The 23161-nt window shown below is 54.7% G+C and overlaps 1 protein-coding gene across 1 annotated transcript in view; it reads left to right on the forward strand.

Moving 5' to 3' along the window:
* PIGK (phosphatidylinositol glycan anchor biosynthesis class K) overlaps positions 1–23161 on the forward strand; it is a 528114-nt gene that overhangs the window by 92748 nt on the left and 412205 nt on the right. Inside the window, exon 4 of the mRNA XM_085602040.1 lies at positions 18288–18423. Coding sequence (XP_085458166.1) covers positions 18288–18423 — 136 coding nt within the window. The remainder of the gene's footprint in view (positions 1–18287; positions 18424–23161) is intronic.

Genomic DNA, 23161 nt, shown 5'->3' on the forward strand with positions numbered 1-23161 from the left:
CCCAGGGGCCAATGAGCCCAGACAGGCCTGGGGAGGCTCCCCGGACACAACGGAACCCCGTCCCGGGCCTTTGGCAGTGCCGGGGGACGGGGTCTGGGGCCGGAGACCCCGACCCAGGGCCCGACCGGGGCTCCCGGGACCGCAGGCGCAGGGGAAGCCTCCCCGGGACCTCCGGACCCCGTCCCGGGCACCCTGCCGCGCGGCAGGACCCGGGACGGGGAGGCCGCCCTCCCCGGGGCCCCCAGGGGCCAATGAGCCCAGACAGGCCTGGGGAGGCTCCCCAGACACAACGGAACCCCGTCCCAGGCCTTTGGCAGTGCCGCAGGCCGGGGGACGGGGCCCAGGGCCGGAGACCCCGACCCGGGGCCCGGCCGGGCCCCTGGACCGCAGGCGAAGCCTCCCGGGACCGCAGGCGAAGCCTCCCCGGGCCCCGTCCCGGGCACCCTGCCGCGCCGCAGGACCCGGGACGGAGCCCGGGGCGGGGAGGCCGCCCTCCCCGGGGCCCCCAGGGGCCAATGAACCCAGACAGGCCTGGGGAGGCTCCCCGGACACAACGGAACCCCGTCCCGGGCCTTTGGCAGTGCCGGGGGACGGGGTCTGGGGCCGGAGACCCCGACCCAGGGCCCGACCGGGGCTCCCGGGACCGCAGGCGCAGGGGAAGCCTCCCCGGGACCTCCGGACCCCGTCCCGGGCACCCTGCCGCGCGGCAGGACCCGGGACGGGGAGGCCGCCCTCCCCGGGGCCCCCAGGGGCCAATGAGCCCAGACAGGCCTGGAGAGGCTCCCCAGACACAACGGAACCCCGTCCCAGGCCTTTGGCAGTGCCGCAGGCCGGGGGACGGGGCCCAGGGCCGGAGACCCCGACCCGGGGCCCGGCCGGGCCCCTGGACCGCAGGCGAAGCCTCCCGGGACCGCAGGCGAAGCCTCCCCGGGCCCCGTCCCGGGCACCCTGCCGCGCCGCAGGACCCGGGACGGAGCCCGGGGCGGGGAGGCCGCCCTCCCCGGGGCCCCCAGGGGCCAATGAACCCAGACAGGCCTGGGGAGGCTCCCAGGACACAACGGAACCCCGTCCCAGGCCTTTGGCAGTGCCGCAGGCCGGGCGACTGGGCCCAGGGCCGGAGACCCCGGGGCCCGGCCGAGCCCCTGGACCCAGCCGGGGCTCCCAGGCCCGCAGGCGCAGGGGAAGCCTCCCCGGGCCCTCCGGAGCCCGCCCCGGGCACCCTGCCACGTGGCAGGACCCGGGACGGAGCCCGGGGCGGGGAGGCCGCCCTCCCCGGGGCCCCCAGGGGCCAATGAACCCAGACAGGCCTGGGGAGGCTCCCAGGACACAACGGAACCCCGTCCCAGGCCTTTGGCAGTGCCGCAGGCCGGGCGACTGGGCCCAGGGCCGGAGACCCCGGGGCCCGGCCGAGCCCCTGGACCCAGCCGGGGCTCCCAGGCCCGCAGGCGCAGGGGAAGCCTCCCCGGGCCCTCCGGAGCCCGCCCCGGGCACCCTGCCACGTGGCAGGACCCCAGACGGAGCCCGGGGCGGGGAGGCCGCCCTCCCTGGGGCCCCCAGGGGCCAATGAGCCCAGACAGGCCTGGGGAGGCTCCCCGGACACAACGGAACCCCGTCCCGGGTCTTTGGCAGTGCCGGGGGACGGGGTCTGGGGCCGGAGACCCCGACCCAGGGCCCGACCGGGCCCCTGGACCCAGCCGGGGCTCCCGGGACCGCAGGCGAAGCCTCCCCGGGACCTCCGGACCCCGTCCCGGGCACCCTGCCGCGCGGCAGGACCCGGGCCGGGGAGGCCGCCCTCCCCGGGGCCCCCAGGGGCCAATGAGCCCAGACAGGCCTGGGGAGGCTCACCGGACACAACGGAACCCCGTCCCAGGCCTTTGGCAGTGCCGGGGGACGGGGCCCAGGGCCGGAGACCCCGACCCGGGGCCCGGCCGGGCCCCTGGACCCAGCCGGGGCTCCCGGGACCGCAGGCGAAGCCTCCCCGGGCCCCGTCCCGGGCACCCTGCCGCGCGGCAGGACCCGGGACGGGGAGGCTGCCCTCCCGGGGCCCCCAGGGGCCAATGAACCCAGACAGGCCTGGGGAGGGTCCCCGGACACAACGGAACCCCGTCCCAGGCCTTTGGCAGTGCCGCAGGCCGGGGGACGGGGCCCAGGGCCGGAGACCCCGACCCAGGGCCCGGCCGGGCCCCTGGACCCAGCCGGGGCTCCCAGGCCCGCAGGCGCAGGGGAAGCCTCCCCGGGCCCTCCGGAGCCCGCCCCGGGCACCCTGCCACGTGGCAGGACCCCAGACGGAGCCCGGGGCGGGGAGGCCGCCCTGCCCTCCCCGGGGCCCCCAGGGGCCAATGAACCCAGACAGGCCTGGGGAGGCTCCCCGGACACAACGGAACCCCGTCCCAGGCCTTTGGCAGTGCCGCAGGCCGGGTGACGGGGCCCAGGGCCGTAGACCCCGACCCGGGGCCCGGCCGGGTCCCTGGACCCAGCCGGGGCTCCCAGGCCCGCAGGCGCAGGGGAAGCCTCCCCGGGCCCTCCGCCGCCCTCCCCGGGGCCTCCAGGGGCCAATGAACCCAGACAGGCCTGTGGAGGCTCCCCGGACACAACGGAACCCCGTCCCAGGCCTTTGGCAGTGCCGGGGGACGGGGCCCGGGAGCCAGCCGGGGCTCCCAGGCCCGCAGGCGCAGGGGAAGCCTCCCCGGACCATCCGGACCCCTTGTCCAGGGCACCCTGCCACGCGGCAGTCCCCGGGACAGGACCGGGGCAGCATCCGGGCCCGTCCTGCTGCCGGCTGAGGACCGAGAGGGGTCCCAGAGTACCCTGTCCCTAGTAATCCGGAGGAAGGCTACATAGCGGTAGGGCTCCCGCCTTAACCATGGGCTCGGTGGGCTCTCTGCTTCCCGGGGGCTGGGGGACAGCGGCTGGGACTCGGGCACGGGGAACACCGACGGAGCTCTCGGGCCCGGGCGCCCCGGGGGTAGGACTGCCCGGGACCCGTGGAGCCCGACCCTGGGCACTTTGCCAGGCCGCGGGCCGGAGGAGTGAAGCCTGGGAGGATGTTGCCCGGGCGTAGCCCATCTGGTCCCCGGCAAAGAACCGCCAGCCCCGGAGGGGTCTTCCGGCATACCCTGCCCATACTAATCCGGAGGAAGGCTACCCCCTTTCTTGTAACCCACGCGCTCCGAGTGACGGAGGGGACCCTAGGCCCGTACGCGCCCGGCCTCCTGGAGCCCTGGCTGGGATCCGGGAGGCAAATGGACCCTCATCGGGACTTCCAGGCCGGCCCGGCCATCTGGTCGCCCCATTGGGAAGCATTGCGCGCAACCAGATGGCCAAGGGGAGAGGTGCAACCAGATGGACGGGACTGAAAGAACTCCCATCTGTCCAACCCCGAGCCTTCGCGCTAGGGTTCCTGCCTGCCCACGCAGGGCTCCGTGGCTGCAGGGCTCAGGCCCAGGGGCTGCAGGGCTCCAGGGCTGCAGGGCTCTGGTCCTGCAGGGCTCCAGGGCTCCGGGCTGAAGGGCTCCAGGGCTGCAGGGCTTTGGGGCTGCAGGCCTCGGGGGATGCCCGGGGGACCCATGGAGCCCGTCCTGGGCACTTTGCCTCGCCGCGGGCTGGAGGAGGAAGCACCCGACGCCCCGGGGAAGTGTCGTCCGGGCTTGGCCCATCTGGTCCCCGCCTGAGAACCACAATCCCCAGGAGGAGTGTCCCGGCATACCCTGCCCCTACTAATCCGGAGGAAGGCTACCCACCTTTCTTGTAACCCTCGCGCTCCGAGTGACGGAGGGGACCCTAGGCGCGGATGCGCCCGGCCTCCTGGAGCCCTGGCTGGGATCCGCGAGGCGGATGGACCCTCATCGGGACTTCCAGGCTGGCCCGGCCATCTGGTCGCCCTGTTGGAAAGCATTGCGCGCGACCAGATGGCCGAGGGGAGAGGTGCAACCAGATGGACGGGACTGACAGGACTCCCATCTGTCCAACCCCGAGCCTTCGCGCTAGGGTTCCCGCCTGCCCACGCAGGGCTCCGTGGCTGCAGGGCTCCGTGGCTGCAGGGCTCCGTGGCTGCAGGGCTCCGTGGCTGCAGGGCTCCGTGGCTGCAGGGCTCCGTGGCTGCAGGGCTCCGTGGCTGCAGGGCTCCGTGGCTGCAGGGCTCCGTGGCTGCAGGGCTCCGTGGCTGCAGGGCTCCGTGGCTGCAGGGCTCCGTGGCTGCAGGGCTCCGTGGCTGCAGGGCTCCGTGGCTGCAGGGCTCCGGGGCTGCAGGGCTCCGGGGCTGCAGGGCTCTGGGGCTGCAGGGCTCTGGGGCTGCAGGGCTCTGGGGCTGCAGGGCTCTGGGGCTGCAGGGCTCTGGGGCTGCAGGGCTCTGGGGCTGCAGGGCTCTGGGGCTGCAGGGCTCTGGGGCTGCAGGGCTCTGGGGCTGCAGGGCTCTGGGGCTGCAGGGCTCTGGGGCTGCAGGGCTCTGGGGCTGCAGGGCTCTGGGGCTGCAGGGCTCTGGGGCTGCAGGGCTCTGGGGCTGCAGGGCTCTGGGGCTGCAGGGCTCTGGGGCTGCAGGGCTCTGGGGCTGCAGGGCTCCGGGCCTGCAGGGCTCCGGGCCTGCAGGGCTCCGGGCCTGCAGGGCTCCAGGGCTGCAGGGCTCCAGGGCTGCAGGCCTCGGTGGCTGCAGGGCTCCGGGGCTGCAGGGCTCCGGGCCTGCAGGGCTCCGGGCCTGCAGGGCTCCGGGCCTGCAGGGCTCCAGGGCTGCAGGGCTCCAGGGCTGCAGGGCTCCAGGGCTGCAGGCCTCGGTGGACGCCCGGGGGACCCATGGAGCCCGTCCTGGGCACTTTGCCTCGCCGCAGGCTGGAGGAGGGAGCACCCGACGCCCCGGGGAAGTGTCGTCCGGCCTTGGCCCATCTGGTCCCCGCCTGAGAACCGCAATCCCCAGGAGGGGTGTCCCGGCATACCCTGCCCCTACTAATCCGGAGGAAGGCTACCCACCTTTCTTGTAACCCTCGCGCTCCGAGTGACGGAGGGGACCCTAGGCGCGGATGCGCCCGGCCTCCTGGAGCCCTGGCTGGGATCCGCGAGGCGGATGGACCCTCATCGGGACTTCCAGGCTGGCCCGGCCATCTGGTCGCCCTATTGGAAAGCATTGCGCGCGACCAGATGGCCGAGGGGAGAGGTGCAACCAGATGGACGGGACTGACAGGACTCCCATCTGTCCAACCCCGAGCCTTCGCGCTAGGGTTCCTGCCTGCCCACGCAGGGCTCTGTGGCTGCAGGGCTCAGGCCCAGGGGCTGCAGGGCTCCAGGGCTGCAGGGCTCTGGTCCTGCAGGGCTCCAGGGCTCCGGGCTGAAGGGCTCCAGGGCTGCAGGGCTTTGGGGCTGCAGGCCTCGGGGGATGCCCGGGGGACCCATGGAGCCCGTCCTGGGCACTTTGCCTCGCCGCGGGCTGGAGGAGGAAGCACCCGACGCCCCGGGGAAGTGTCGTCTGGGCTTGGCCCATCTGGTCCCCGCCTGAGAACCACAATCCCCAGGAGGGGTGTCCCGGCATACCCTGCCCCTACTAATCCGGAGGAAGGCTACCCACCTTTCTTGTAACCCTCGCGCTCCGAGTGACGGAGGGGACCCTAGGCGCGGATGCGCCCGGCCTCCTGGAGCCCTGGCTGGGATCCGCGAGGCGGATGGACCCTCATCGGGACTTCCAGGCTGGCCCGGCCATCTGGTCGCCCTGTTGGAAAGCATTGCGCGCGACCAGATGGCCGAGGGGAGAGGTGCAACCAGATGGACGGGACTGACAGGACTCCCATCTGTCCAACCCCGAGCCTTCGCGCTAGGGTTCCCGCCTGCCCACGCAGGGCTCCGTGGCTGCAGGGCTCCGTGGCTGCAGGGCTCCGTGGCTGCAGGGCTCCGTGGCTGCAGGGCTCCGTGGCTGCAGGGCTCCGTGGCTGCAGGGCTCCGTGGCTGCAGGGCTCCGGGGCTGCAGGGCTCCGGGGCTGCAGGGCTCCGGGGCTGCAGGGCTCCGGGGCTGCAGGGCTCCGGGGCTGCAGGGCTCCGGGGCTGCAGGGCTCCGGGGCTGCAGGGCTCCGGGCCTGCAGGGCTCCGGGCCTGCAGGGCTCCGGGCCTGCAGGGCTCCGGGCCTGCAGGGCTCCGGGCCTGCAGGGCTCCGGGCCTGCAGGGCTCCGGGCCTGCAGGGCTCCGGGCCTGCAGGGCTCCGGGGCTGCAGGGCTCCGGGGCTGCAGGGCTCCGGGGCTGCAGGGCTCCGGGGCTGCAGGGCTCCGGGGCTGCAGGGCTCCGGGGCTGCAGGGCTCCGGGGCTGCAGGGCTCCGGGGCTGCAGGGCTCCGGGGCTGCAGGGCTCTGGGGCTGCAGGGCTCTGGGGCTGCAGGGCTCTGGGGCTGCAGGGCTCGGTGGACGCCCGGGGGACCCATGGAGCCCGTCCTGGGCACTTTGCCTCGCCGCGGGCTGGAGGAGGGAGCACCCGACGCCCCGGGGAAGTGTCGTCCGGCCTTGGCCCATCTGGTCCCCGCCTGAGAACAGCAATCCCCAGGAGGGGTGTCCCGGCATACCCTGCCCCTACTAATCCGGAGGAAGGCTACCCACCTTTCTTGTAACCCTCGCGCTCCGAGTGACGGAGGGGACCCTAGGCGCGGATGCGCCCGGCCTCCTGGAGCCCTGGCTGGGATCCGCGAGGCGGATGGACCCTCATCGGTCGCCCTATTGGAAAGCATTGCGCGCGACCAGATGGCCGAGGGGAGAGGTGCAACCAGATGGACGGGACTGACAGGACTCCCATCTGTCCAACCCCGAGCCATAGCGGTAGGGCTCCTGCCTGCCCTTGCAGGGCTCCGGGGCTCTGCACCAGGGTCCCTTGTCCCGGGCAGATGGACACTTGGCAGGCCGCAGGACGTGGGATCCCAGGCCCTGACCAAACATCAGGAGGCCCGGGGCCGGTCCCTGCTTCTCAACGCAGCCAGGCCGGGGAGATAGGGGAGCCTGCCCAAGCACGAGGGACCCCAGTCCCGGGCACACGGTCCCTCAGGTTGTGCGCTCGTTTTCAACAATTTTTTTTTCAAAATTCCGCGAAACGGCATTCCGCAAATTCCGCCCAGCCCTAGTGATTGTGAGAGACTAGCTTGGTATATGCTGTCCACTAATGTAAGTGGGCACCTTGCACCAGTCGAGGTAACAGTTATGGTGATTTTGGAGGTCTCAGACAACCTTAGAAAGCTATTCAAGTGAAAGCTGTGGAGAGCAGCCTTCAGGCTTAGTCTTGAAGGAGTGTAAATCCACTTGTTTTACCAGAATGCAATCTTATAGTATAGGTTAAATTAAAGAGAATCAAAGAAGGTATTTATAAAGATATGTCTTTATTACCTAATACTCTCTAGTACGTTTCAGTATCCCCAACACGGAGATGGACACAAAGCACACAATACTTAAGCAAAGGAATGACAGTAAAGAGTACTAATACACAGTGGACCCCGGGGGAGACCAAACCATATACTAAGAATATGGTATAAGAATCACAAATCGAGTCAGGACGATGTTGAGAGGCTTTAGAATCGCTGGGACCACCAAAGGTGAGTAAGTAGGGACCCCATGGAGAACGGGCACAGTGTGGAAACATGACCACGTGCTCCGTACACCTCTATGTGAAAGTCGCGGCTGGAGTTTTAAAGGTTAAGGATCTTTCCCAGTGGACTACGAAGAAACCCTGTGGAAGACAGAAGGTTGGAGAGCCACCCCACCCGTGGATACCGAAGTACCTAAGTTACCTAACCCAGGGAAGCTGGGTGCATAGGTGTGAAGTGGTGTTGGAAACTACTGTTGAACCCAATGGAGGACTTTGAAGGAGAGTCGCTACTGGAAGGGAGAAGAATGTCCGTTGGAATCCTGATGTGGATTCTTGTTGAGGTGTACCTGAAAGCAGAGGAGACAGAGTCTGAGTCACTCACTTGAGAGTGACCAGGGTCTCGGTAGAAGAATGCCCACCGATGTCTGGTGCTTCAGGATACTTGACGGTGACCTTCACTCTGTAGCTGCGGGGACCAGACAACATTGAGGAAGACCAGGAGCCGGTTGCAAGCTGTCCCATGAAGGATGTCGAGTGCTGAGGGGTTGGTGTCCGGTCAGAGCACCAACAAGCCTAACCGCAACCCATGCAGAAGGTCAAGGAAGTATATGGTTCAGCCAGCAAGGTCCAGGAGACTCGCCACACACAGGGGAGTCGGGGCAGGCCTGGAGGAACCAGAGGAGCCCTGGAAAAGCAGGGTTGACCCTCAATTGGACCCACAGGCCGGAGGCACAGGAGTCGTGAGAGGACCTCGAGCAGCTTCACAAAACAGGCCACAAAGCACACTGTGTGAGGTGGTTAAAGATCTTTGTAGGAAGTGGTGCCAGAGGTTGGGGCTACTTGGAGCCCAATGCACTTGTCGCAGGATTGCCGACAAGCACATGCACTTACAAAAGTACACGGTGCACAGGAGTTCGGGTATTGCAGCCCCCACGAGGGATTCTGACCTCAAACTTGGTGAAAGGCCAGCTTGGAACTCGAGAGACATAGAAACCCACCTCCTGTGTTGCTGAGCCTTTCGGAGTCCGTAGGAGCTCGGGAGCAGCAGACCGGTCAGCAGTGTTGTGGTGCCTGCGAATGCAGGGGAGTGACTCCTTCACTCCAAGGGAGATTATCTTCAGGTGTCTTGGATGCTCCACAGGTCCTACACGGATTCTGTATGGTGCACAGGCACAGACGATGCAGCAGACTTAGAGGGATACGAAGTCCGGTCCAAACGAAGTCCAACGAAATCCAGAGTGCCCAGACGGTCGGAGTGCAGTGGTTTCAGTTCTGAATCTTGTCCACGATGAATCTAAGGTCCTACAACCAGGTAAGCCCTTCAGTACCCTTGGGAGAGGGTTGGGAAGATTCATGGAACCATCCCAGGGGTGGGTCTCGACAGGGGGGAGTTTACTCCCATGTCCTTTGTCCAGTTTCGTGCCAGAGCGGGAGCCAATGGCTCCCAGGACTGGTTTGATTGGACTATGCACAGGGATTCTAAATGTGCCCCTCATGCAGACTTTCAGTCACTGGCAATAGCACCCACCCTGTCCTAATACACTAAATCCTGTCTGGGAGGTGGTCACACCTCCCTGTGACAGGATGCCTATTGTTCCGCCTTCCCCTGCTCGAGCTTGGCTCAGCAGCAGGAGGACAGAAATGTTTCTCTGGTTGCCTGCAACCGTTTCGTGCTGTCTGGAGATAGAAGGCTGGTACCCGGAACCCCAGGGACCCCACGAAGCACGCTTCTGAGGGGTGGAATCACACCTCCGGTTACCGGTGTGGGGGTATGATTACAACATGTTTGACACCAAGTACGATAGGGTTTGTTTCAGCCGTTTTAGAGTTGATCATCACACGGTCTCGTAATGCCCCTCTATATATTGTTTATGGCTGCTTCACTGACAACCCGAGAGAATGGATTCCATAGGTTGCAGGGGTGTCCTGCTTATGCAGGGGCACCCTTTCACTTCTAACCAAGCATTCTGCCTTTAGGATTGTGAAGGCCTGCTATAGGGGTGACTTATAGGTTTTAAGTGCAGTGACCCTTAGATATAGTAAACCTATATCTTAAGTAAGTGGTACATGCACCAACTTACAGAGGCTGCAATGACAGGCCTGTAGTTCCATTTTGCATGGCCTCTCATGGTTGGCATAATACATGCTTCAGCCCAAGGGAGGCCTCTAGGGTTTCTATGCCCTGCGTACATGTTTACCATTTATGAGGGACTGACAAAGGTACCCCAGTATCCAATCTGGAGTGTACCTAAGTACATAACATAACAGTTTAGGAAGAAAGCAGATAGACTGGGGTCCTGATTAGCAGGATCCCACTCAGACTAGTTAAAAACAGTGTTGCACCAAGCAAAAAGTGGGGGTAACGATATGAAGCAGATCCTACACTGATGTACCAAGATATTTGCCCAGAAAGACAAAAGGTATCTGACGGAATTAGCAAAGCCTTTGGTTACCTCCTAATAACATAAGTAATCCTCCATTTTCAATATTAAAAAACACCTTAGGCCGAGCCGTAACAGGAAGCAAAGTCCAAATGATAGAGGTGCCAAATCATCCGAAAGATGAGTGGGCTTGGCTTCCAGTAGCCCTATCCGGAGGATGTCATGGCTGAAATAGCATTCGAACAGCAGTCAACACTAAAACATCTGGACTATCAGTGTGCTCTTGGAACATCAATGGCCTTACCCAAAAATCCAGTCCCCTGACGTGATAATGTTCTTAAAGAACCACTCGGTCATACTTCTTCAGGAAACATGGATAAAGGCAAGCCTTCCATTAGAGGGCTATTTAGAATACAGGACTCCCGCCACAAGAACTCATAAGTTCGGTAGACCAAAGGGCAGGCTATCGATTTTATGTCTCTGGCAAGTTAAAAGCAACAATTGACCAGCTATCATTTGAAGAGGACTGGATCAATGGTATAACGATTTAGAAGCTCGAAATTTAATAAACAGCTGCTGCTCATAAACGTGCATATCACCCCAAGTGCCAGGGAGAAAAGGTCCAGGTTTGACCACCTAATTTGCATCATGTGAGGCTTTAATGACCATGGTAGTACAGCGTGTTTGATCTCAGGGGATTATAATACAAATCTCTTCCAAGACCTTCCGGAAGATTACGAAGAAACATGACTAGGCAGACACCAATGCATCACTAAAAAACAAAGCCCAGTGGCAACAATCAGTGCAAGCTCGGTGAATATATGATACTACAACTCACCAGTACGGGCTACATAATCCTGAATGGTCGCTTTTCCCAGGACAAACCACCAAACTGGACAGGTACAAATGGACATACTTACTCGTTCCTTGACTATACCATCTGTAACAGGGAAATGCTTCCTTTGATAGAGAATTAGAACATTGTTGCATGTGGGGATAGTGACCATCGCCCACAAGTAATCACTGTGTCTTCCTACATAGCACAAAATGCCATGACGAGCTTGACAGCCTATTGAATCTACACGGAGAACCTAAAAAGGTTAAAATGGTCCGATTTCTCCATACCGATAATTATGATAGTATTTAGAGCCCTTCTAGGCGTGAGGAACATTGATAACTTCTCACCAACATCATGTGTGACAATCACCGGCCAACTGCTTCAAAAATTTGTCTACACTACTCAACAGTTTATTAGAGGAAATCATACCATCACTACAGCTGAGGTTAAGAAATTGAAGAACATACGCAACTCCGCATTAGGACGAGTTCGAAGGTGCCCAGGGGCTGAATTGCCATTGAACAACGGTAAGCAAGCACAAAAAGCATTCTTGCAAGCAGTGTCCTTAGAGAAACAAAAACATTCTGTTCAGTTCTTGACAAATTTAGTTCATGCAAGCAAAAACTCTAATACGAAGGTTTTCTGGTCCCTCGTGAATGGCGATTGCATGGTCAGAGGGGATAAAGCAGTGCAAACATCCCGTTCGAAGAGTGGGCATCTTTGAAGCTACTGATAAGGAAGACTATCTACCAGTTAACATGATAAAAATGCCCCCTCGATTAATGCAAGTCAATTGCAGTCCATCTTGGGTACAGCCACCGCTGTGGTAACTAAGCAATCCCCGCGAATGAACAATTGGACATTATCAACAACAGACAACAAAGCAATGGGAGTCACATCAACAGGCCACCAAAGCTCCAGAGGCACCGATAATTTGAATGGCACACATTACAATCAAAGGCCGTTCTCACTGGGCACCTGGGCCAAATGGACTACCCCAGGACCTGTACAAGCAGGATACAGAGTTCTGGGCCGAACACTTAGCATCCTTATCTGATTATTGCCAGACCACTTCATTGATACCACAGTCCTGGTGTGGAGCTATCATACATCCAATCTATAAAGGTGGTACAAGATCTGACCCACATAACTATAAGTTGATAGCCCTCCTGGACGAAGTACTACACCAGTCTGTTGTGGGTCACACAAAAACATCTACTCTCCTTCAATCAAACAGGATTTGTGGCAAAATCAGGAACTTTAACCAACCTACTTGCAGTATCAGTTTTGACGGGCAAAGTAGCAGCCACAAGATTTTTAATTCGCTACTGCTTTTTTTATTCTAAGCAGCGTTCGACCGTGTGCCAAGGGGATTATTGTGGTTCAAGCTATAGAAATGAGGGATTCCCCATCGTCTACTGGAGGCCATCATTCAGCTCCATACAAGCACAGGGATCCGTATAAAACTGGGAGAGGGAGCTCACATCTCGAGGAAAATACAAACATTGCGTGGAGTAAAACAGGGGTGTGTGCTGTCCCCCTTACTTTTTAACTTCTTCATCTTGGATTTATCACATTCCTTTAACATTAACTGCCCCGTGCCCCCCCCCCAAAAAAAAAACAAATTGGTGCCATTCAGGTCAGAAACCTGCTGTATGCAGATGACCTAGTACTGTTTAGCCATACAAGGGTAGGCTTATAGCGGCTGCTATCATTCCATTCTGACAGAGCACAATTGGCAAAACGTAAAGACCACTGGTCTATTATAACCGGGTTTAATCCAGGTACTATGGCAGGTACTATGGCACCATATCTATCTTGTACCTATGCAGTCTACTGGAACAAAAGATTATGTCCCTCAGGTTGGGGGAGTGGCCTTTTCTTTACCATATACCCAGTTGGCATTGCCTAAATGACAATACAACGTGCAGGAGTTATGGGTCAAGTAAGGAATCACTTGAACATGTGGTATTTTGTTCAGCCCTGCTCAAAGAACGTGGGGCTGACTTACGGGGAGAATAGACCAAACTCAGTGTAAGCCCCTATCGACCGGCCATTATCGCGCCGTTGAACCTGGGCAATACAGTGCTTAATATTCGGTTCACCAAGTTTGTCACAAGAGCAGCAAAAAGGTTCAGCCAGTCAGAGGACCAACTTGTCGACACCTGTAATCCTGCACTAGGCTCTTCCTAACCAGCACTTCGATAAGATGACAACTGGTATAGCCCATTTCCCCCACAGTTAGCAGCTTTTGACAGTCCTTTCCAGCTGTTTACCCAGAGGCTTGTGTTTTCTGTGATCTCACAGCACATTTTATCTTTTGGATTGTTTTGTTCCATTTATAAAAAAAAGAGTTGGCAAAGCCTGGGTAACATCTAGTAGGATTCTCGTAAACAGTCATCTGTCCTCCCTCATCGGTAATCAATTTGAAGTTCAACTGTTTACTATTGTCCCCCAGTCCAGTTGAAAACCAACTAAGAGACTAAGGTTTGCACTAATTCATGACACCTGCAAATCCTGCGTAACACAAGTAGTGTGGATTTAGAAATCGATTCTATTTTAGTGAGTGTCTTCATTGTAAGTATTTATTTTTTAATTGAGTGTGTGAATCAATCCACTGACGGTTGCCATTGCAATGATTTTTATTAATCTAACAATAAAGAATTGATTTGATTTGAAATCAGACAGTGTTACCATGTGTAAAGATGGCAAAGCAATGAAGTATTGCCATTCTAGAATGTGCCGCATTATGCTGCATATTATGCCTTTTCTTGCCACATAATTTAGTCAGCACTTCTGCATAACTTGGTCCTCCCCTGCCTCATAATCCCAATGGCCCTGATTATAATGTTGCTTCATCTAATAATGTAGGTCACATATTATAGGGTACACATGACAAGTGACTTGCCCCTTATTTCACCAATGGCATTGTTTTCAGGGAGGTGGGAGGGAGTGCATGAATGTTTAAAAACTATCACTTTTAATAAATGCCTTTCAATGCAGTAATATAATTAGATGTACTGAGGTGAAGCGCTCCCGCAGGTTGAAGAAATACACTTTTTTGAATTTTTACATGTTTGTAGTATGATTTACATGGCAAATATTTGCAGCGCTCAGCTCGCTCATGGGCTCTCAGAGCCGGGCGAGACCCTAGGCTCGACTGGCTCTCCCTGTTAATTAGTTGACTCCCCCACCTCTACTTGCTGCTATCTCGCAGATCAAACACTGAGCGCCTCTGTTTTCCTTTCCCTCGTTCAATTGCACTCACTGCTGGACCAACGTGCGTCAGTTGTGCAGTCACCTTTAACCTCTTGCGGGCCCCCCAGGGCTTTAAGTGGACCGGGTCTCACCGGGTCTGAGCACTGGCAGTTTTTTTAGGTCTCGCCTAGCAGCGCGCATGCGCTGCATAGGCAAAAGACCTTTAGCAATCGCTTTAGTTTTTGTCTTAAAAACATGCACGCGTTCCATTGCCTTCAATGGCAACGCGTGCACGTATGGCGATTACCTTGCGGGAGCGAGCTTGACACCATATGTTTGTAATTAACTTACAAACACATGGTGGCCCTGGCTCGCTCCCGCAAGAGAAACGCTTTCACTTTTGCCGACACTTTTTTAGGCGCGCACGCTTGTTTTTTTAACGTTCAGCACGAGGCGTGTGCTGGTTTGTTTTGCACACTAAAGCATTATAGACTCAAACAGTTTGTAAATCCTGCCATCTAGTGGTTTCGTCAGAAAAGTTTACTCAAATAATCAGAGAAATTGTATGTAGTGAGAAAGCTTTCGTTCTGCAATGAAGCCCTACCCATCACCCGAGTGGGTGCATTGGCACTGATCCACCAAAATGCCTCTACTCGGCTATTTGGGAGCTGTGTAACTTTTTAATATCTCTCTGACCTGTCATTCTCCCTGGTTGCTGTCTCTTTCTCATCCCTCATGTCTATCATAGACGTCTTCCTCACTGATCTTCTTATAATACATGTCTTCCCTCATCTGTCTTTCCCACCTATTCAGTTTCTTTTTTACCTTTATTTCACCTTTCTCACATTTCTATTACTCCCTTGTCTTTCGCAGCTGTGTCAGAATACCCTCTACATATCGCTCACCTTCCACCCCCTCCATGCCTCTCCAGCTGTTTTTTCTAACCTGTGTCTCTCCAAACGGTGTAACAACTGTCCATCTTCATACTCAAATGTGACACTTTCTCACCTCTCTCCCCTGCCTCCCTTCTGGCTCTCACAATCACTTTCTCACTTATCCGCCTACCCGACTCTCCAAGACTTCTTTCTAACCTGTCTCTTCATCACGCCCGTCTCATAACAGCCTTCCCTTATCTCCGAGCTGTCTCTCACACTGCATTGTATCTATCGCGTCTCTTAACGCTTCCCCCTCCCTCTGCTCCGCCTTCTCTCTGAACAGACTGTATCGGTATACTCTCGCCTCTCCCTCCTGTCTGCCCACTCTTTCTCAGCCGCCTCTATCACTGGTCTTACCTGTCCAGCTCTGAACAGTGCCTTTCCAACACCCTATCACCTCCCTCCTCCTGCCTCTCCGTTCTCTATCACTCTATACCTTTTGTCACACACGTCTATCCCTCTCTGTCGTTCTCACTCATCTTTCTAATCTGTCTCTAGATCACATCTCTCATACTGTAATCCTGTGTCTCTCGTGTTTTCTGCTCACTCTCAGCTGTCTCGGTCGCCCCTCTGTGTTTATCTCCTATCACACTCACCTGACTTACTTTCTTTCACACCTTTATATTATCTACTTCACACCTTTCTCTGATGTCTCTCTAACAGCTCTGTCTCTCATGCACGCACACCCTGTCTTTGTCTCTTGTTCTCTCACCCTCCTCTCTGTGGTGTCCTCTTCCTGCTCAAACTTTATTTATTTTATCCTCGCCCTCATTTCGCCTCATGTCCTGTTCCAGTTACCCCCTCTCTCCTGTGTTTCTTGCTCCCTCCACAGGTTCAGGGTCAGCAGGAGACGCATGGATGCCTTTTTACTGAGGTCTGCACTACACCACTTGCAACAGTAAATGATTGGTTTGCAAGTTTGCTACTTTCCTCTGAGGCCGGGGGTCGCAGACCTCTGTGTCTTCCTTTTGTTGAAGTATTTGTTAGACAGAGTCGGCGCGGAGTAGAGTAAGTACATCTATTTACTTCACAGAGTCCTCCAAGCAACCACGACCGTTCAAGCAGCTCTTCACCAACATTCTACAGTGAGCTTTGCCTGAAGGTTCCAAATAGAGCGCGGGACATAACATTGGGTGAGAGGGGCGGGGGTGATAGAGATTGTAAGGAATATACCATTCTGGATATCAGTGATCACCACAGTGCACACTGAATGGGTGGAAATATTGTTTTTCCGAGCGTCTGATGAAAGGCGGACCTGCCTCTGCTCGTACTGTTAAAACATCCTATGGATCCTACTAACACATTGTTGGGTCTCGCCTGAGCCAGCGCATGCGGTGCTCTGGCCGAGACTTTTAGTAAGGGCTTCAGAAAATGCTACCACTGTGGCCTAGAGTTTGCGTTCACGTGTGTGTGCACGCGTGCAGTCGCCAGCTCTCAGCGCCCAGGAGTGCGCTGCAGAACTGCAGCTGTCAGGCTGGCGGTCTGGTCAGGGTTCTCCTGTGATGTCTGCCCCAACTGCTCCGCACTACGTCAGAAAGGCATCTCCCGGCAATACAAATGGTACTGAAAGCCAATTGGAGGTAGTGCACGCAAGATGCGCGGGCCTTGTTTAAATATGTTTATGAGACCTGCAAATCCATGCCTCAGTAGATTTCATTATTGGAATGAACGTGGCTCAATTATTGCTTACCAAGCATGGAAAGTTTCTTCCTGCATCGGTGCAGATATAGGGGGGTCCATGTCAGTACAAGCTCCTCTTTTTCTGAACTGCATTGGTGTTTTTGTAGAATCCTATTATGCTGTTATCCACAACTGCAATTTTTAACAGATACATCTGTAAAGCAGTGGCAATCCATTTGTTGTCTCAGCGTGAGTGCAGGTATAGAAGAAGCATTCCGTAGCACATGCTCCTGACTTGCCTTCCCATCTATCCTCCTGCCATACCTTATTTCCTCTAGCCATCTGCCTTCAGCACTTTTCATCTACCGCAGTCTAACCTTTCCCACCCACCCAAGCCCTTTTTTATGCCAGTGCCAAAACACCGAATTACATCCATGATTAAACCAGCATTGGCATAGCCAATAGGTTTCGCTTTTGGGACCTTATAAGTGTTTAGCCATGCAACAGTTGATGTTGTTGCACCAAGGATATTGTGCTGCATAACAAAATACTTAAAAGGCCCCAAAAGCGAGACCTATTGGCTATGCCAATGCTTGTTTAAGGAGGTCTCGAAACGGGTCTCTATCGGGCTCTGTTTTGTGCCCTGGCACAGGCGGTCTGGTTTTTTCGAGTGTTATAGGGGAAGAGAAATCCTTTAAAGAGAGTCATTTTCTCTCTGGATTTCTCTTCTCTTTTCGGAACTCGGGAGCAGCAACATTGTTGTGGTGTCACCAGGGCTTTATGGGCTTTATGTGGAAGCTTTTTCAATATTATATACAAGCCACAGTTGCTGCGTATTTATCTTATGCAACTAACAACCATTGACAAAGACAATAGTCCTGACTTGTTGTATGTATGATGTTACTTGTATCATATATCTGGATGCATGCAGAGACAAAAACAGCAAAATACCAGTCGTGTGGCACTATGCGAAGCACAGATTTTTAGCTTGCGTGTTTTTAAGCCACGCCCTTAATTATATTGGCCACGCCCCCTTGAAAGACCCCCCCCCCCCCCAGTTTTTTCATCCCACTTAAAGCCCTGGGGCCCCCTATAATATTGCTGAATTGATCAGTGGAGTCGTGCTGTCCTGCAAAAGCTGCATTTTTTTAAATGAGAATATTCCTTTATGTAAAGTTAGACTGAAGAGAGATATTGGTAAATTGAGTGAAAGCAAATTTGTCAACTCTTGCGTATCTTACTCAGTCGTAAATGTCTCAAAGAATAAAGGTGTTTAGCATTTAGAGAGAGTTTTTTAATTCACTATTACTGAGTTACATTTCCAACATGCGTAACAAAATGGCTTCATTGAATGGAAATGCATCATCTTAAGCTGGTATAAAAGGTATCAAACGTAGCAGACGTTAGGTGTTCCGCCCTGTAGTTAGATTGCGCTTTTCAGCATTTTCCTTGGGCTTGCTTTCCTTCTTCTAGGAGTCTCAATATAGACGCGCTTAAAGTAATAGCTATTTTTAAACGACTGTTCTTGTAAATCTGTTGTTTGAGACGTGTATCACTTGACCGCAGGTGCATGAAGTTGAGTCGTTTTTAATTAACGGTCGTATCACAATCCTGTTCTGCACCCATCGCGCGAGTGGGTTGTTGCTCAGCCCCGCGCGTCGCTGCTGTGCCTGTAATGGCAGATGTACAGGTTAACCGATCCCAGTGTGTATTGAAATGCCATTATTCCAGGCTTTGGACGTGTTTAAGTAACGTCGGCTGTTTGCTGGCTCTCTTGCAGTCACATTGTGCTCATGCTAGCTGATGACATGGCGTGCAACCCCCGCAACCCCAAACCGGCGACGGTCTTCAGCCACAAGAACATGGAGCTCAACGTCTACGGGGATGACGTGGAAGTCGATTACAGAGGCTATGAGGTAATACTTTGGATACGTGAATCCGCATTTTGGCATCATCACAACTCAAATGTAGGATTCTGCAACAGCCCTCCTCAGTGCTTTGACATTCCTTATTAGTCACTTAAGAGACTCCACTCATTCGTTCACACTCCAGGCCGAACTTTTACAGATGCTTTGAAGGACTAATATGTAGATTTCGTTGTATAATATGGATTTTTAACGACTACAAAGTATCTTTTGTTTTTATTTTTCCCCTCCCAAATGAAACAACAGTTGCTATTGTTTTCGTAATTTACATTGTGTAAAGCTTTTACATTTAGGCCCTTATTTTAACCTGCAGGGTAAGTGGGTGGTATTTGTTAACTAATGCGGTAAAATTACGTTACCCTGCTGTGGGACACATCAGAATTGGGGCTAGCCTTTGACACCGGTGTTTTGACACGGATTACCGCACGTGCAGCATAATTTCCAGTTGTTTTCACCCAGACTGTTTTGTCACGACCTAGTGCAATGCGGAAGAGAGAAATTGTGTGTGTAGGGTAATTGCTGTGGGACGTTTTTACCACATTCAATAATTATCCACTGTGGGTTTGTGGTGACGGGAAGCGTGGTGTTCTTTGCATTCGTGACTAGAACATAATGAAGTCTTGAGTGAATGTATGGGAGGGCTTTCCAAGAGCGGCTGTAGAGCTTTGCGGGATAGCTGCTCTGTGGTGCTGCGCTTCAATAAATAAGGAATTATCACTTTTGCTAGTTATTATGTCATTTCAAGTATTTGCCCTTTGCCTTAATTACCTCCCACCTCAAAATTTTGGTGTGTGCAAACTCCTGTTTGCGCACAAATTGTGATGTACCTCTCTGCATGAAGGCCTCAGAGTCTAGGACCTGAAGTCTGTGATTCTATTCATAGCCATGAGCAGTCAAAACACTGATCTAGAAGTTAGCATTTCCCCCACTCTTTATTGTCTCCTTGGGTCATCCCCTTAGATGCTTTCTCCTTTCTTACAGGCCGACATGTATTATTGAAGCTCATAACATTTTAGTCTCAAGCATTGCCGTGACATTATCACCATGTGATATAATCAGTTTCTGCTGCACTGTAATTTGTAATGCTCTCTATGGTGGCTTTTGGATTTGCATTTGATGTCGGCAGCAAATAATTAGTATATGGTATTAGGGTTTCTTTATTTTTTGAAAGACCATACTGTTTTATATTTTGATCCTTAACCTAAAAGTTACTGTCCGTAGGCGGGATACATGCAGACTCTTCCCACTTTAATGGCTCTCACTCACCTTCCTGATTTGTCCCACTGAGTAACGTGTACAGAACAGCCACAAAAGTACCGCCTTGCAGCAGACAGAGGGAAACCAATGTCTTCTCTCCACTGTGTTCCAACCCATACTCATTTACTAAGAAAAGACTACCTGCATTGTCTCTGGCTTCAGAAAAGGAACTGCTAATTGAAATCATCCTGTCTTGGATTAAGTGAACACTATACACACACAAGATAACCTCTCCATTAACCTGTCGATCAGCAAGGTCATAAATAGCTGCAAATGTAGATTGTACAACCTGTCTGGATCATTCAACTACTTCATGCATATCTTCTGAAAGATACTGCCAGCTTTGCCCTAAGCATTCTGTAGTATCGACATAAGTGGAATGCTTGGGTGCCTGGTGTGAGTGTTGACAGTTGTAAGATGGGCTGAGCAGCAGGCTGGCTGCTCCTGGTGGGGCTGCTACCACTGTTCTTAAGAACTTAAAAGACACTACTCGGCTACGTCTACTTCATCACCTCAACGCATGGAACATCTTCATTACACATTCCTTGATCAAACTTCTTCCTCACCACTGTCAAATCTGCAAGTTTCTTTTTTCCCGTTTTTCATTCTATAACCTTCAGATATGTGTCAGCAGTGAAAGCTTCAAATGTACCAACAACTTGGACTTTCCATCTGCTTCCACACCTGCAGAAAACTCCAGAGGAACAATCTCCACATGAGATTGGGTGTTTTATCATTGAAATTATTTCAGTCATTATCTCTCAATCAAGCACTTGAAGGAGGTAAAAACACACTCCTTCCTAGCCTGGCTGTTCAAGAGCAACCAGTACATATCCTTCACTGCCCGCAGCCATTCAAATGAAGTCTGTAAAAATTAGGTGTTTGGGCCCCGGCCATGACTTCAAGTTGTGCGAGGCGTGTGCCCTGATGGATACAAAGACAATCCAGTATTCCAAAGCCCAGCTGTACATGTACGTCAGGAAGTCGCTTAAACCCCGCTCCCTCTCGAAGTTAAGAAGTCAGGCCTGGTTTTCTCTTGGGGTCTTTCCCGCAACAGGTCATCATTGTGGTCCAAGTCGTGTGGTAAGTCAAAATTCCAAAAGAAATACAAGCAGTCCAATTGGGCCTCTTCCTTGCCTCGCCACTCTACACCTGAGAAGTCTCAAGGACATCTAGGTACCTCTCCATCTCGCTCCTGTTCCACTACTGAGGATCTTATTCTACTACTAAATTTCAGGGGCCATTGGTGATGCCACAACAGGTTGAGATATTTAAAGACTCCATGATCTGCTTCATTGGCTCCCTGCTGGCTTCCTCTGGCGTGCATTTAGGCTCCAAGGATCCACAGAAGCCTCCAGTCAGCTTACCGCTGTTGGGTCTGCCCTTGGAACAGTGTGTCCCTCTTGAACCCGCTTCGGGTTCAGCTTCGACTCCAGAGCCTACTCTATGCCCAGCACCATGATCTATATTGGTTCCTGCAGTGTCTAAACTGGCCCCAGCACCTGTGGCTGATGTTGATATCGTTGTTCTGTCTGACTCTGAACCACATCCTTCTCGAATTCAGCTGAAGCAGTGTTCTGATGTTCCTTGCCCCAACATACGCCGATTCTGATATGATAATGCCTTTACCTAGGACACACCCTCTAGTTCTCTAACAACTGCTCAGATCAGATTTGGAATCATTCCGCTTTTGGTGATTATAGTGACTAATTCTAATGGTAAAATTTTTGTATCCGGACCTACAAGAGACCAATGGGCTAGACACCCCTAACATGATGCTAGGTCCTCATTTCCCATGGCCCTTCCACAGAAGAATCCACTTTATTTGCCTTGTTCATCAGATGAGTGGCTGAAGTCTTAGATTTACAGTTGTGTTGCAGATGTGCTAGAACCTGGACAGACCTTATCTGAACCTTTACTGCTATTCAATGAAGGCCTGACCGACCCTAGGAAAGTAGGATCTGCTTTTATATTTACCCCCACTTTTTGCCTGGTGCTAAGCTGTTTTTCACTGGTCTGACTGGGATCCTGCTAATCGGGACCCCAGTCTCTCTGCTTTCTCCCCTAAATTGTTATGTTCAGTACTTGGGTACATCCTAGATTGTATATTTGGGTACCCTTATCAGTCCCCAGTATATGATACTAAGGCACCCAGGGCATAGGTACCACAGAGGTCCCCCATGGGCTGAACCATGTATTATGCCACCCATGGGAGACCATTCAAACTCTAACTACAGGCCTACCATTACAGCCTGTGTAAGCTGGTGCTTGCACCACTTACGAAAGATATAGGTTTCCTATATCCAGGGTCACTGACCTTAAAACCTATAAGTCACCCCTATAGCAGGCCTTTGCAATCCTGAAGGCAGGGTGCTTGGTTATAAGTGTAAGGGTGCCCCTGCATCAGCTGGACACCCCCTACAGCCTACGCAGTCCATTCTCCCGGGTTGTAAGTGAAGCAGCCGTATACCATATAGAGGGGCACCGCGTAATTACGCGATGCCCATCTCGAAATTGGCTGCAAGGAATCATATTACGTTTGGTATCAAACCTGTTGGAATCATACCGCCGCACCGTAAACGGTGTGGGAGGTATTATTCAAAGCACTGGAAGCGCCCTCCGTTAGGTTCCCAGTGCTCCCGGTATCAGTCTTCTAGACCCGTCCAGCACAACATGGCTGCTGCCAACCTGAGACACGAATCCGCCCTCCTTCTGCTGAGCCAAGTTTGAGCAGGGGAAGGCAGAACAATAGGTTTTCTGTCCCAGGGAGGTGTGCCTACGTCCCAGACTGGATTTAGTGTATTGGGGTGGGTGCGCTTGGCAGTGCCACTCAGTCTGCGTGAGGGGCACATTTGGTGTCCCCATGCATTGTCCAGTTCAAACCAGTTCTGTCACGAAACAGGACAAAGGACATTGGAGTAATCTCCCCCCTGTCCAAACCCTCCCCTGGGAGGGTCCCCTGAATCATCCCAACTCTTTCCTTAGGGTACTTAAGGGCTTACCTATGGGTGGGTCCCTAGATTCGTCGTGGGTCCTGGTTCAATTCAGACATCACTTCAACTTCTACCGTCTGGGCACTCTGGACTTCGCTGGACTTTGTTTGGGCTCGACTTCATCCCCCTTTGTCTGCTGCATCGTCTGTGCACCATACAGGAAGCTTCCAATCTCCCTTGAAGTGAAGGAGTCACTTCCCTGCATCTGCAGGCACCGCAACTGAGCTGACTGGTCTGCTGATCCTGAGCTCCTACGGACACCGAAATGTTCAACAACACAGGTGGTGGTTCTCCACAGCTCTTGAGGCCTGCCCTGCCACTTTCACCAAGTTTGAGGCAAGTATCCCTCGTGGGAGCCGCAGGAACCGAACACCTGTGTACAGCATCGACTTGCTGTTGCAAAGGCTTGTTGGCTTCCTTCCACCAAGATCTTCGGGCTCCAAGTAGCCCCAACCTCAAGCATCTCCAGTGACCAGAAT

The sequence above is a fragment of the Triturus cristatus genome, chromosome 4_2, assembly GCF_964204655.1.
Source record: "Triturus cristatus chromosome 4_2, aTriCri1.1, whole genome shotgun sequence".
Lineage (NCBI taxonomy): Eukaryota > Metazoa > Chordata > Amphibia > Caudata > Salamandridae > Triturus > Triturus cristatus.